Here is a 16,631-nt window from a genome sequence, read left to right on the forward strand (position 1 = left end):
TGATCTTGGTGATCAGAATGACCAAATGTATAAATGATTAACTCTAAAAATTTTGAACAATTTCTAACACAAAATGTGCTAAAATTGCTGTACCGTGAACTTTAGAATAATCTAAGTGCAGAGCTAAATGTTTGTTCAGGCAATATCCCAGTTAGCTAATGTAAAACCTTGTTAATGATCAAAGATCACATTCAAGCTAAGGAGCAAAATATGTTGTCCTAAGACATAAGTTAAGTAAAACTATGAGCATGCTAAGCTGACAACTTATGCTTGATGACGATGATCTGTGCCATGAAAACTGAGAGCATTCAGATGTCTCCTTTGACCTTCAATCAAGTCAAACTCCACATTTCCTCCACCCTAAACCTGATCCTGTATCTCTAGCTTTTCTTTTATCTTGCTCTCATGCCTTCTCCAAAGTTATCCATGAAACTGCTGATGTTCATGTTCATGTTCTTGTTGGTAGTTGATATTGTAAATAGTTTCCACTTGGGTCCTTACCCTTTCTTTTAAAACTGCCTCTGTAAACCTTATCTCTGAAAATACACCGTTCTGCCCAAAGTCATAGAGTCAGAGATGTACGTTATGGAAACTCAAATGTATTGTTGTCTCCCAAATCTGTGCCCATCTTTCTAACAGCTCTGTTTTTGAACTTTAGTAATCTAGTTTAGACCCCAGCACAATACTGAAATTACTTGAATCAAAGTCACAAGTGACCTAGACACACTCTAATGTTTGATATTCTCGTAGTTTAACAACCTTTTCTGCCAATTTCTTACTCACTAGGATTTCCCTCATTTGCTTTCATTCTTGCCAGTTTGGTTCTAGCTGAAGCATTTTGAGCAATGGGCTCTATCTCAGTTTCTCACGTGACTCTGGAGCATCACCAGATTCTTCTCCTCTTTCTTATCTACATGCACCTTCAAATGGCATCGTCGATACATGTGGGTTCCATATCTTGCTCTACTTGGTCTACCTTCTCGAAACAAATTCTGTCTCTTTGTTGTCAGACTACTTAATTAACAACTGTTCTTGTTTCAGTAATGTTCCAATTAAGGACTCAGAAGACTGAAGCCATCGTCTCTGGCCCCTGTCAAAAACTTTGGATCCTTTCCATTCATTTCATTTCTCACTCTCTTGCCTCAACCTTGGATTTGACCAGACTGTTTGCAGCCTTGATTTTGCATTTTATGTCAACCTGAACTTAAAGATTCTCCATTATAAAATATCTTCTGCTTTCACTCCTAGTGACATTGGAGCTCTCCATTCCCAGTTTGGCAGAACTGCTTTTGAAATTTTCACCAGTGTTATTATCACCTGCAAATTTCACCTATTCCAGGGCTCTCCTGTCTGTAACTTTGTTTAGTTCTACAGTACGCTCCTACTCCTTGGCCCACCGCAACCCAAAAAGACCCTCCACTGCTGGAAATCTGCATGCCTGCAGCATCGGTGGTCCTGTCATTAAAAACTTAGACTGTGGATTATTTTCCCAAACTGCACCACTTCTCCAGTTTCCTGTCATCCTTTCAGGACCTGTTTTGAAGCTCAACTCTTCAGCTAAGCTTCTAGTCACCCCCTCCTAGTACCTGCTCCTTTTAGACAGTAGTTTTTGAATAAGTTTGGATACATTGTGATGGTAAATATTAGCACACAATTGAAGAGTTTCATTGCTAATGTGGCTGTGTGCAAGATTGTGACTTCAAATCAAGTTCCATTGAGCTTGTAATATACTTTGCTACAATACTGTATCTTATCAAAGGCTTTCTTGAAGTCAATGCACACTGATTGCATTTCTTACCTTTTATCAGAAACTTTTGTGATGTTTGTCAAGTATGATCATTGACCTTGAAATTTAATGCTGGTTATTTATAATAGTAAGAGCTGGGGTTGTGCTGATTCCATTTTTGAATTGCTTTTAAATGCATCAGAACAAAGTTCATTATGACAGCAAGATTAGGGAAGACTTTTGAAGAATGTACTTCAGTAGCTGTTACAAATACAGTAAACTCCCTGCCAGCACATTCATTTTTCGCAAATTCTCTAATGTACACTTAACACAGCACGCACCATATCACCCATCATTATGTCAATGCTCAGCTATCTGCAGTATGGGAGGCAAAATACGATGATAAAATGTCAACAAAACTAAAATGAAAGATCTTGCTCGTGGAAATATTGATGACAGCACTGTATTCCCAGGTCTGCAAGTACTCATGTGTTGATTCCTGTCTTGGATATGGGCCCACAACATTGTGTAGATCAATAATTTGTGAGCCACCAACTTCACTTTATGTTAAGGCTCAATGTCTAGTCCTCATGTCTTCTGTTTCTTTTAGTGTTCTTGCATTGTTTCTCTACTGGAATTTAAAAATATTTAATAAAAATATGATTTTCAGAGAATTTTAGTTTGTTTTGTGTGTTGTAGATATTAAAAATTTGATTGGCTGTAACTTATCCTATTGATTCCTGTTATAAATCGTGTTTCCAGTTCGTGATTTCAGCAGCTACCTGAACGTAGACAATACCTTAAGAGTACAAGCTCCAAACTAATATGTAGTCTGCCATTTAAAACTAATACCATTGTGACTTTTGTAATTGTCTTCATAACCTACTGCTGATGTTTCTTTGTAGAAGTCTTTTATGAAATGCATAAAAATATTTCTAAATTTCCCTGATCGATAACTCGAGGGATTAAAATCTGGTTGTAAATTTTTGATGTTTGCTGTGAATATGATACTTTTAACTCTGCTTTTCTACAACTTGTAATAATCTTAATAGTTCTAGTTTTATAATATTTGACTTCAAATGTATGTTCATGAGCCTGATCATCAAATCTGCCAGTTCAGCATTGACAAGCGATGATTGGGTGAACTTAAATTGGTAAGAGTTTTTTTTTAATTCTAGAAGAGAGAACATTGTTTTGATTTGCTTTTGTTTCATTTTGGTCAGGGAACACTTTATTCATTTATGCATTTGATTATACTGGGAATGTTTTTTTTACTTAGCAGTATTTAATACGAAATGATTTATAAATGGGCGTGGGCTGAATTCTCTGAAAAAATGTTTACGTCAAAGAAGGTGGAACTCGTGTAATAGAGAGGGAACTTTAACTACATAAATTATTTATTGTTTATCCCTTTTATGCACAAAAATAGAAATGACGTTTTCTGAAAGGGTTCCTTCCTCATAGGATGTGCATTTACTAGCACTACTATTGGTCCATTTCTAGCCTGTGGTAACATGCTGTGTTGAGCTTCCTGTTTGATAGAGATCTTATTCTGACATGGACCATTCAGTTCCTCCCACTTATTAATGGCTTTTCAAGAGAATCTAACTTCTCATTAACAGTTGTGTGCTGAAATGCATGTCAGTACTTAAGTAATAGCTGAGCAACTCCTAAAGGAGCCTTTTGTTTTTGCAATTTTGATATGCAGGATTAGAAAGCCTTGCTGATATTTTCTCCATAGCAACCAGCCAGTGACCTCACTAATACTTTGTTGTGCTGGTGATGAGAAAATGCTTAAGTGATCTGGGAAGGCATCATCAATGCATCAATAGCTCCTTTACATAATTTGAACATCTCAATAGAAAATTGAGTCTTGAATATAGTGCAATTTGTAGTTGGATTTAGCTTCAAAGAAGTTAATGAACACTTCTCTGACTTCAGGGAATTTTGCAAAAGTTGCTAATGCAGGACTCACTATGTATGTCACACTGTAAACATTTGCTATAAATTCTGACTTACAATTGTGTCCTACACAACCACCTGATGAAGGAGCGTCGCTCCGAAAGCTAGTGCTTCCAATTAAACCTATTGGACTATAACCTGGTGTTGTGTGATTTTTAACTATGTACCAAGCATCATTCTACTTTTCTCTTGCTACCAGGGATTCTCATTTTATAGTAGAGCATTGCCAAGAAAATCTCTAGTTCTGTTTTGTTCACATCATGCACCAGTTGTGCTTTCTGATAGATGATGGTTTACATAAGAGTCAACTGACTTTCACTTATTATTGAAGTTGAGTCCAAACAGCAGAAATCAGGACTACAGCCTTTGGTCACAGTTCAGATTTACAGAGTGTTGATAACCTTCAGAATCAAAAGTCCTTGATCAGCACAGACAATGCCAGAGACTAAATTCACACAGACATTGAATATGCATTTAAATTTCTCTTTACGGGTACTCATTTCCTCTTGACTCCTTACTTTCACTGTCTTTTCTTTCTCGCTAACCTCCTTATGCACCACCCCCTCATCCTTCATTTCTCTGTCTCTCTTCTAATCCTATCTGTGTGCCTATTGTCAGATATATGCCCACACAGCATTAGACCTGAAACTTGCTGATGGCCTTTGCTTCCTTGTATTGTATAAAGGAAACTAGTTATTCTATTTATGTATGCTGTTTTAATATTATGTTAAGCCATTAACTTTGTATTAATAGTTACGCCAACAAAATGTTCCTGTTCTCACTGCTCAGATTGAATATTTGCTACGGAAACTGACTGAAGCAATGGGAGTTAATTGGCAGCAAGAGCAGTTTGAAGACTACAGAGCTCATCTTGGTGCCAAGCGCTGTGGCCTTTCTGCATGGGAGTTCATTGAACTGATTGGCTCTGGCCTGTTCTCTAAGGGCATGAACAGACAAACGTTGTCCATGGCAATCAATGAAGTTTACTGTGAGCTCATTCTGGATGTGCTGAAACAGGTAAGAGTGGTTTTGTCGTCGTCTCAGGCTTATTCCCCTCTGTTTTCCCCCAAAACTCTCTTAGTTGGGTAATGCTGTTTTTTCTGAGTGGAATGTAATAAGCGGTTACAGAAAGATGTGAAAGAAGTGTCTTGTTTTTTAAAAACAGCTTCATTATGACACTCAGGCTTATCCAGCAAAAGACAGCAGTGTATTTCTTCAGAAGGTTTTAGTAGTCATACTTTGTGTAGCATGAGTCAATATTCAGTTTCATAACTTATCCAGTGTTTTTCATCTCCCTGGGTGTTCAGGTAGACGTGATAAGGACATCAAAGGGATAAGTATCTATTGAGTTACATTTCATGGCTTGAAGCAGAATTGAGTGACTTTGGCAGAGATCTCTCATCAAGCTGCTCACAGCATTTTCTTGGATATTGGAGGACTATATCCAGATGGGGAAATTCACAAGAGGAGAAAACTGAGTTGAGATGGCCACCCCCCAACAACAGGCAACATAAATGAAAATAATATTCCTGTTGTAATGATATTTCATGAAAATCAGGTTGAAAAGTCATAAGATTTTATTTATAAATGTCCCATGAAAGAAAAAAAAAGCTAATGGATAAAAATCCTTTAAAGATATCTTATTGCCAATTTCATTTGCTTTTATGTTTTTTTTTAGCCTCAGTATTTCAGACAGTTCAGGGGAAATATTAGATACAAGCTACAAAAGAAACCAAGGTAAATTTAGAGAAATTCAAACAAAAGATTTACTTTGAACCTCACTAAACTTTTAAAAAACAAGCAAAAAGTGAACCAGGCACACAGTTAGGTAAAATTACACACAAAATTACACAGTTTATAAACTTTAAATTTATGGCCTTGATGACAAAGTCATGAGGCAAGTTATAGAGTCATAGAGATGTACAGCATGGAAACAGACCCTTCAATCCAACCTGTCCATGCCAACCAGATATCCCAACCCAATCTAGTCCCACCTGCCAGCACCCAGCCCATATCCCTCCAAACCCTTCCTATTCATATACCCATCGAAATGCCTCTTAAATGTTGCAGTTGTACCAGTCTCTACCACTTCCTCTGGGAGCTCATTGCATACACGTACCACCCTCTGTGTGAAAAAGTTGACCTGTAGGTCTCTTTTATATCTTTCCCCAATCACCCTAAACCTATGCCCTCTCTAGTTCTGGACTTCCCAACCCCAGGGAAAAGACTTTGCCTATTTACCCTATCCACCACCCTCATAATTTTGTTCACCTCTATAAGGTCACCCCTCAGCCTCCAACGCTCCAGGGAAAACAGCCCCAGCCTGTTCAGCCTCTCCCTGTAGCTCAGATCCTCCAACCCTGGCAACATCCTTGTAAATATTTTCTGAACCCTTTCAGGTTTCCGATAGGAACAAAACCAGAATTGCACGCAATATTCCACCAGTGGCCGAACCAATGTCCAGTACAGCCACAACATGACCTCCCAACTCCTGTACTCAATACTCTGACCAATAAAGGAAAGCATACCAAACGCCTTCTTCACTATCCTATCTACCTGCAACTCCACTTTCAAGGAGCTATGAACCTGCACTCCAAGGTCTCTTTGTTCAGCAACACTCCCTAGGACCTTACCATTAAGTGTATAAGTCCTGCTAAGATTTGCTTTCCCAAAATGCAGTACGTCGCATTTATCTGAATTAAACTCCATCTGCCACTTCTCAGCCCATTGACCCATCTGGTCAAGATCCTGTTGTAATCTGAGGTAACCCTCTTCGCTGTCCACAACACCTCCAAATTTGGTGTCCTCTGCAAACTTACTAACTGTACCTGTTATGCTTGCATCCAAATCATTTACATAAATGACAAAAAGTAGAGGGCCCAGCACCATTTCTTGTGGCACTCCACTGGTCACAGGCCTCAGTCTGAAAAAACAACCCTCCACCACCACCCTCTGTCTTCTACCTTTGAGCCAGTTCTGTATCCAAATGGCTAGTTCTCCCTGTGTTCCATGAGATCTAACCTTGCTAATCAGTCTCCCATGGGGAACCTTGTCGAATGCCTTACTGAAGTCCATATAGATAACATCTACTGCTCTACCCTCATCAATCCTCTTTGTTAATTCCTCAAAAAACTCAATCAAGTTTGTGAGACATGATTTCCCATGCACAGAGCCATGTTGACTGTCCCTAATCAGTCCTTGCCTTTCTAGATACATGTACATCCTGTCCCTCAGGATTCCCTCCAACAATTTGCCCACCACCGAGGTCAGGCTCACCGGTCTATAGTTCCCTGGCTTGTCCTTACCGCCCATCCTAAACAGTGGCACCACGTTTGCCAACCTCCAGTCTTCCGACACCTCACCTTTGACTATCGATGATACAAATATATCAGCAAGAGGCCCAGCAATCACTTCTCTAGCTTCCCACAGAGTTCTAGGGTACACCTGATCAGGTCCTGGGGATTTATTCACTTTTATGCGTTTCAAGACATCCAGCACTTCCTCCTCTGTAATATGGACATTTTGCAAGATGTCACCATCTATTTCCCTCCAGTCTATATCTTCCATATCCTTTTCCATAGTAAATACTGATGCAAAATACTCATTTAGTATCTCCCCCATTTTCTGCGGCTCCACACAAAGGCCGCCTTGCTGAACTTTGAGGGGCCCTATTCTCTCCCTAGTTACCCTTTTGTCCTTAATATATTTGTAAAAACTCTTTGGATTCTCCTTAATTCTATTTCCCAAAGCTTTGTCATGTCCCTGTTTTACCCTCCTGATTTCCCTGTTAAGTATACTCCTACTGCCTTTATACTCTTCTAAGGATTCACTCGATCTCTCCTGTCTATACCTTACATATGCTTCCTTCTTTTTCTTAACCAAACCCTCAATTTCTTTAGTCATCCAGCATTCCCTATACCTACCAGCCTTCCCTTTCACCTACCAGCCTTCCCTTTCACCTACCAGCCTTCCCTTTCACCTTAACAGGAATATACTTTCTCTGGACACTCGTTATCTTATTTCTGAAGGCTTTCCATTTTCCAGCCGTCTCTTTACCTGCGAACATTTGTCCCCAGTCAGCTTTCAAAAGTGCTTGCCTAATACCGTCAAAATTGGCCTTTCTCCAATTTAGAACTTCAACTTTTAGATCTGGTCTATCCTTTTCCATCATTGTTTTAAATCTGATAGAATTATGGCCGCTGGCCCCAAAGTGCTGCCCCACTGATACCTCAGTCACCTGCTCTGCTTTATTTCCCAAGAGTAGGTCAAGTTTTGCACCTTCTGTAGTAGGGATGTCCACATACTGAATCAGAAAATTGTCTTGTACACACTTAACAAATTCCGCTCCATCTAAACCCTTAACACTGTGGCAGTCCCAGTCTATGTTTGGAAAGTTGAAATCCCCTACCATAACCATCCTATTATTCTTACAGATAGCTGAGATCTCCTTACAAGTTTGTTTCTCAATTTCCCTCTGACTATTAGGAGGTTTATAATACAATCCCAATAAGATGATCATCCCTTTCTTATTTCTCGGTTCCAACCAAATAACTTCCCTATATGTATTTCCGGGAATATCCTCCCTCAGCACAGCTGTAATGCTATCCCTTATCAAAAATACCCCCCCCCCCCCCCCTCCTCCTCTCTTGCCTCCCTTTCCATCCTTCCTGTAACATTTGTATCCTGGAACATTAAGGGATGCCAGTCCTGCCCATCCCTGCACCATGTTTCTGTAATTGCTATGATATCCCAGTCCCATGTTCCTAACCATGCCCTGAGTTCATCTGTTAGACCCCTTGCATTGAAAAGAAAGTGAGGTCTGCAGATGCTGGAGATCAGAGCTGAAAATGTGTTGCTGGAGAAGCGCAGCAGGTCTGAAGAAGGGCTTATGCCCGAAACGTCGATTCTCCTGTTCCCTGGATGCTGCCTGACCTGCTGCGCTTCTCCAGCAACACATTTTCAGCCCTTGCATTGAAATAAATGCAGTTTAATTTATTAGTCCTACCTTGTCCCTGCCTGCCCTGACTGTTTTGACTCGCTTCTGTACTCAACTGTACCAGTCTCAGATTGATCTCTTTCCTCACTATCTCCCTGGGTCGTAGCCCCCCCCCCCCCCCCCCCCCCCCACCCCCACTCACTAGTTTAAATCCTCCCGAGCAGCTCCAGCAAATCTCCCTACCAGTATATTAGTCCCCTTCCAATTTAGGTGCAATCCGTCCTCCTTGTACAGGTCACTTCTACCCCAAAACAGCTTCCAATGATCCAAAAATGTGAATCTTTCCCCCATACACCAGCTCCTCAGCCATGTATTCATCTGCTCTATTCTCCTACTCCTGCCCTCACTAGCTCATAGCACTGGGAGTAACCTAGATATTACTACCTTGAGGACCTTTTTAAATTCCTGCCTAACTCTCTAATCTCCCTTCAGAGACTCAACCTTTTCCCTTCCTATGTCATTGGTTCCAATGTGGACAATGACCTGTTGCTGGCCCTTCTCCCCCGTGAGAACATTCTGCACCCTCTCTGAGACAGGCTTGATCCTGGCACCAGGGAAGCAACAGACCATTCTGCTTTTTCACTGCTGTCCACAGAAACGTCTGTCTGTACCTCGAACTGGAGAATCCCCAACACAATTGATCTCTTGGAAGCCGACGTACTCCTCGTTGAATTAGAGCCAGTCTCAATACCAGAAACTTGGCTGTGCGTGCAACGTTCCCCTGAGAATCCATCACCACCTTCATTTTCCAAAACAGCATACCTGTTTGAAATGGGTATATCCACAAAAGACTCCTGCCCTAGGTGCCTACCTCTCTTACTTTTCCTGGAGTTAACCCATCTATGTGACTGTATCTGAGACTTTCCCCCCTTCCTATAACTGCCATCCATCACATACTGTTGCTGTTGCAAATTCCTCATTGCTTCTAACTGTCTCTCCAACCGATCCATTCGATTTGGTAAGATTCACAGCCAGCAGCATTTATGGCAGACATACTCCGCAGTAACCCTTAAACTCTCTTTAAACACCCACATCTGACAAGAAGTACATATCACTCTATTAACGGCCATTTATGCTCCTTCACAATCTACAGACCCATAAAATAACATCGTCTTATTCCTCTCCAAACACTGCTCCAGGTTAAATTAATAGTTATGGCTTATATTTTAAGTTTAATCAAGAGACATATCTCCAAAAACATATAATCAAGAAAGAATCCACTCTGCTCACTACTGCAGATTCTCTGTGAGCCACATTTAAACAACGATTAACTTTTATCTGATTCTGTGCTGTGAACTTCGCCCAACTGTTCCTCCAAGATCAGTTGTGAATTTCACTGTTTGATAATTTTCCCAGGTGCATTCCGATGTCCAGCAATACACGAATTCAAACCTCAAAGGCAGTAACTATGCAGGTTTTCCCCCCTCCCCCCCCTTCCCCCTCCCTCCTTCCCCCCCCCACCCACTCCTGCAATGACCTTTGTCAGTACTTCTCCCTTTTAAAACTGGTGTTGTTTTGACTTTTTTTCCCCAAAGTTCCAAAACAATGCAACAGCATATAAAACTAATTGCTGCTCCTGGAATTCGAGGAAATCGCCTCCAGCTCCTAAAATATCCCCAAAAAGGAGCAGCTGTTACATGCTAAAAATTTTCCTGTCCTCCATCTTAGATTACCTAGAGAGGGGGGGGGACTGAGAGACACCAGTCAGTGTACAGGTATCTCCCCAAGGAAAGAGAGGACTCCATGTTTGTAGGAGAGCAAAATATTGTCAAGCAATTAAACAAAGAAATACGTTTAGAGTAGTTGTGTCTGAACTGACTGCTATAGTATTATGATTGCAAAAATTGAAGTTTGAAGTATTGTGACAGTTTTTTTACAAGTCTAAAGAATTTTCATTGTGCTATGATTTTTGTTACAATTATTGTATGTTTTAAGAATCATTTTTATGATATACGTTTATGCTGTAAATACTTCATTCAGAATTCTATATGTAAGTTTGCTTGCTGAGCTGGAAGGTTCATTTTCAGATGTTTTGTCACCATATTAGGTAACATCAGTGAAGCTCCAGTGAAGCAGTGGTGGTATGGCCCATTTTTTATTTATGGGCATACATTTCCTGATGTCATGCCATATCACCAGTGCTTCACCGGAGGCTCACTGATGATGTTACCTAGTATGGTGATGAAACGTCAGAAAAAGAACCTTCCAGCTCAATGAGCAAACTTACATCCAGAACCTCAACCTGAGCTACAAATATTAAACTCGCTAACTTCATCTTTTTAACAGGCACTTCAAAGGCTCTTGTCTTTGTACTGACTTTATAAATGATTTTAGGCCATAACTATAGTTCTGAATTTCTCTTGTAGTTGATGTTGGCAATGTAAGATAGGTATGCAAAAATGCCTGGTCACTGCCATCATGTTGGAAAATGTACAGCAATGGGAATATTATTCTTAAGAATCAGGCAACCAGGCTATTTGTATGAGTCTCCACCACCACTAAAAATGACAAGATAACTGATCCAAGTTTGCAACAAGCTACCTTATCAGAATACTAGAAATGACATAAATGGCTAACTTCTGTTTTTATTGAATTGAACACAATTGAGATGTTAACCAGATCGCCATTAAAATATCTTAACACCTGAAAGATAGGGTATTTAACTCATTTTCTATAATTTTTGTTCTTGAACTTTGGTTTTCTTTCAGTCTTATGAGTCATAAAGAAATACAAGTAGTCACTATGCGAATCTTAATGGTAGCTGCTGTTTTCTTGTAGTTTCTGGAGATAACTTAATTGTAGCTTATCGGTAATCCTTGCCATTCTTCTCAACCTAATTCCCACCCAATATTCAACAAAGTGCAATGAGGGAGAAAGAAGGGAAACACTGTCGTTAGTTTTTAGAGCAAAAGTCTACTATGGGCTGTGTCCCATGATTTTTTTTTTAGATTAGATTACCTACAGTGTGGAAACCATTCCTTCGGCCCAACAAATCCACACCAAAGAGTAACCCACCCAGACCCACTTCCCTCTTGACTAATGCACCTAACACTATGGGCAATTTAACATGGCCAATTCATCTTTGGACTGTGGGAGGAAACCGGAGCACCTGGAGGAAACCCACACAGACACAGGGAGAGTGTGCAAGCTCCTCACACAGTTGCCCGAGGCTGGAATCGAACCTGAGTCCCTGGTGCTGTGAGGCAATTTCTTCAGAGGTTGCATGACTAGCAGCTATATTGTGTGTTTGTGTAATTCATACTTGGAGGAGAAAGTGAGGTCTGCAGATGCTTGAGATCAAAGTTGAAACTTTATTGCTGGAACAGCACAGCAGGTCAGGCAGCATCCAGGGAACAGGAGATTCGACGTTTCGGGCACAGGCCCTTCTTCAGGAAACTGATTCCTGAAGAAGGGCCTGTGCCCGAAACGTCGAATCTCCTGTTCCCTGGATGCTGCCTGACCTGCTGTGCTGTTCCAGCAATAAAGTTTCAACTAATTCATACTTGAAATCTTTTCAAAACCTGAGAATAATAGTTTGTTTTATCTATTTTCAAAGTATTTTCCTAATGCCATTTCTTAACCACTGCTTAATATTTCTTGGGAAACGCACAAACATTTTCACAGGTGTTGCACAGTAGCTCACAACGCCAGTGACATTGGGTTTGATTCCAGCATCAGGTGACTGTCTGTGTGGAGTTTGCACGTACTCCCTGTATCTGCATGGATTTCCTCCGGATGCTTCGGTTTCCTCCCACAGTTTAAAGATGTGTGAATTGAGTGGATTGGCCATGCTCGTTGCCCCTGGTGTCCAGGGAGATGCAGGCTAGGTGGATTCGCCATGGGAAACGCAGGGTTACAGGGAAAGGGCCTGAGTATGATGCTACTCAGAGGGTCAGTGTGGACCCGTAGGGATTCAACACTGTAGGGATTCTATGATTTCCATTCCAATCTTGTGATTCAGTAGAAAATATGTTTTTTTTTTAATACCTTTGCTCTAGTTATCTGAACACAGGATGAACTAGAAGACGTTATCTAACATTTGTTGGTCATTTGATGCAGTAAGAAGTGGCTTGTGGTTGTGTTCTTGTTCTGTTCTTTCAGTCGTGTCGGGAAGTGAGATTAACTGTTTGAAAGAATTTGTATGCCCTGGAATGTTTTATAAGTAGAACCAGTATAGGCATAACCAGAAAATGTCTGCAAACCATGATAATCTGAGAGTACAATTTATGATTCATTATTGAAATGGAGACATTTGAGGTTTGTTTGAAATATGATTGAATTCCAGCAGTATATTTTTGAATGAAATATTTGAATGGTTTGATGTTAAAATGGGGAATGATAATAAACGGGAGGTTTGGAAGGTTAGGTGATGGACATCATCATTTTGGTTAATACAGGTAAGTAAACAAATGACTTTCCTGTGATGTATTTTAATATAAACCATTTGGACAGTAGAGATTAAAGTACCAACTTAACAAGCAAATGTTTGCATATGTTATGGAGCGGAAGTTCTTTCACTTTATTGACCAAATGTTTAAGATGTGGGGCACTCTTGATAAAGTAACTACTAAAAATATATTCAAATAAACAAAATTAAAGTAATTTGCATCTTGGTGTTTTTGCTAACTTTCCATATGACTGTAAATATGCTGCAGCAGCATCAAAGTGTCTTGGGATGTTTTAGTATGTAGATATGCTATGTAAGTGTAAGTTGATGTTAGTAGATAATCAGTTTTAAGTATATATGTTAAAAGGTCAAAATAAAACAACTGCAAATGCTGGAACAAAAACAGAATTTGCTGGTGAAACTCCGGTCTAGTAGCATCTGTGGAGGGACAACAAAGTTGATGTTTTGAGTCCGGTGATTTTTCTGATGTTCTGCTGAAGAGTCACCCCAACTCAAAATGTTAACCCTGCTACCTCCCCAGAAATGCTGCCAGACCAGCTTAGTTTCGTCAGCAGTTTCTGTTTGTGTTAAAAGGTTGGTGTGTACTATGATATAGTCTGTTTGGTACATTGATCATTTCTGCAAACGGTTTGAGTGTCTTGTGATTAGGGGGATGCATGTCCTATCCAGGATTTAATTATGTGACCATGAACTCATGGGTTTAAAAATAGGAGCTGTCTTGTGCGTATCCTCATTTGTGTCAATCTTTAAGGGGTTTCCACTTGAAACCAAGTGCTATTTTGCTTTGTGTTGCTCTGAACCTTCAATTGCTGCTTGTAACAATTGTTATGAGGGCATAATGTATTTAACATTGCTTGGAAGACCTAGTCATTGAAGGATTGTTGAAAATGAATTAATTTCAATGTTGTGGTAAACATGGAGTGATTTATTTGAAAGAGATCATTAAAAGTTCACTATGGGCATTTTTTTTTAACATGGCTTCCTAAAAATTATAAATGTGGTGATAACTGCTTGCTTTGCTTGAGACCCTGCTGGGTCTTTTAATAGTGATTGCGTTTTTGATAATCACGAGCTTGGAGAGGTTCTTGTTTTATCTAGTTCAGTTGGAGAGAAGCCTGCTTAAGAAAACCCATTTCATCAGTTCAGAATGAAGCCTCTTTGCTCTTTCAAAAGAACATCTGAAAATTCTGTTTCCTGAGCAAGCTGTGTCTGCAAGACATCAGATACAACCATTCATGATTAGCAACTTGAGCACGTGTAAGAATGCCTGAGCAACAGACTCCAGCACATTCTAGCATAATTGTTTTATCTTCAAGAATAACCTATTGACCAATTAGTTTTCTTTTTCAGAGGAACTTGAATTTTCTTTTTTGCTTTCCTGAAGAGTGAGAGGGAGAGAGAAAAAGAGACTGTGTGTATCTATATTTTGGGCATATTTGTAGGAATATGCATTTACACTTTTTATGCAGATTGCAAATGCTAGCCAATCATTGCATATTATTGAATACATTTTATTGATAATAAACTCATGCTTTATATTTGTCAAGAACTATTTAATTTTTTTAGACTTTTTTGTTTAAAATCTGATTTTATAAGATATTCAGATGGCCTTCCTGGTAACTTACATTAAATAGTAGTGGGAGAAGAGCCATAATCATAACAAAATTGTAATCCAGTTCTGTCCCAATTAAACGAACTGCAGACTATTGCGCAGAACAAGAAAAGTAGAAAACTTAAACATTTTTTCCCTCCTTGTCCTTATGATCCTGGTTGACTCTGAATCTGGGTTAAAGGTCAATTTTCCTTTTCCAGACCTGATGTTTTCCTCAGAACTATCTGGTTGTCTTTGTGCCTGGTCTTTCCCTCTTATGTTCCCAGCCAGAGTAGAAAACAGTCCCTATTAATTTTCTGCCTTGCCCAGTGATTTGCCAGCAAGTCTGACAGAGGGCTGCTTACCTTTACTTCCTTGCACAGTTTGGGTTTAAATAAAAAAAAAACCTTGTTATTCTCAAAGTGTTTAGGATCATCATGAAATAAAGTATTTCAAGTATTAAATAGTCTGATGGAATCCATAAACTTGCTCATCTGGCTTTTTATATACATTTTCAGTGCCTACAATCTGTAGCTTTATATAAAATATCTGCAAATTCAATTAGAATTGAAAGATAATCTAAATATACAGATGGATTTTGCTTCAAAAAAACAGCTCTTAAATCTATCCTGCCCCTGTAATCAAGCTTGCAAAAAGGAAGCTGCCAGTCAGCTCACTTTACTAATGGCTGGTTTGTGCATTGTTCTTAATGATAGCCTATGATTTATTTCCAATAACAATCAAATGATGGAATGTTATTTGACAGAATTTGTAATTAGAGTCATAGAGATGTACAGCATGGAAACAGACCCTTCAGTCCAACCCGTCCAATTATTCACTTATTCCTGATGCAAGATATAAATATGTACTTTTTATAAAATATAGAAGTAATTTTAAAATCTAAAACCCTATTGTGAGACATCGCAACTTAAGTTTTTTCTTTGTTTTTATTCATTCATGTGATGTGAAGAAAGCTGGCTAGGTTGGCATTTTTTTGACTATCTCTAATAGCTCTCGTGAAGATAGTAGCGAGCTGCCTTTGTGAAAAGTTGCAACCCTGGGAGTGTAGAGACATGCGCATTCTCTTCAGAAAGAAATCTCAGGATTTTGACCCAGCACAATGACTGAATGGGGATATTGTTCCAAGTCAGGATGGTGTGTGGATTGTAGGGAAGTTTATAGGTAGTGATGTTCTTTTGTATCTGTCACTCCTGTCCTTCGAGGTGGTGGAGATCAGCAATTTGGAAGGTGCTGGCTAAAGAGTCTTCGTGAGTTGTTGGACAGCATCTTACAGATGGTACAAATTGCATCAGGAGCGGAGGAAGTGAATGTTGAATATATTAGATGGAGTGCTAATCAACTGGTCTACTTTATTCTGAACGGTCTCAAGCTTCTGACTGTTGTTGAAGCCATCACACCTCTGAATTGTACTTTCTTGATGGTGGACAGGCTTTGAGGAGTCAGGAAGTGAGTTACTGGTCTCAATTCTCAACCTCTGAACTGATTTTGTAGCTACAGTATGTATATGGCTAATTCATTACAATTTCTGATCAATGATAACTTACAGAATATTGATGATGAGAATAATGGTAATACTTGTATGTGTCATGGGGAGATAGTTAATTTTTTTCTTGTTTGAGATGACACATTGCCTAGCACTTGTGTAATGTGAAAATTACCTGTCACTTGTGAGCCCAAGTCAGAATAATGAACAGGTATTGCTGCATATAAACACAGACTGCAGATAGTAAGAAATGATTTTGGAACAAATGGGTGGAGATAAGAAATAACAAGGGGAAGAAGACACTGGTGGGAGTAGTCTCTCAGCCCCTAACAGTAGCTGGTATTTAGCACAGAGAATAAATCATCAGTTAATGAAGGCATGTTTAAAAAAGAAGTCCAAGCTAATCATCATGTAATTTAAGTAATAGGATTACGTAAGAATAAG

The 16,631-nt window shown here is 39.5% G+C and overlaps 1 protein-coding gene across 1 annotated transcript in view; it reads left to right on the forward strand.

The window, feature by feature from the left end:
* swap70b (switching B cell complex subunit SWAP70b) overlaps nt 1-16,631 on the forward strand; it is a 137,021-nt gene that overhangs the window by 31,875 nt on the left and 88,515 nt on the right. Inside the window, exon 4 of the mRNA XM_043705901.2 lies at nt 4,478-4,705. Within this exon, the coding sequence (XP_043561836.1) occupies nt 4,478-4,705 (228 nt within the window). The remainder of the gene's footprint in view (nt 1-4,477; nt 4,706-16,631) is intronic.

This window comes from Chiloscyllium plagiosum, unplaced genomic scaffold, assembly GCF_037043375.1.
Source record: "Chiloscyllium plagiosum isolate Xiang-an unplaced genomic scaffold, Cpla_swu_hap1 HiC_scaffold_18, whole genome shotgun sequence".
In the NCBI taxonomy this organism is placed as follows: domain Eukaryota; kingdom Metazoa; phylum Chordata; class Chondrichthyes; order Orectolobiformes; family Hemiscylliidae; genus Chiloscyllium; species Chiloscyllium plagiosum.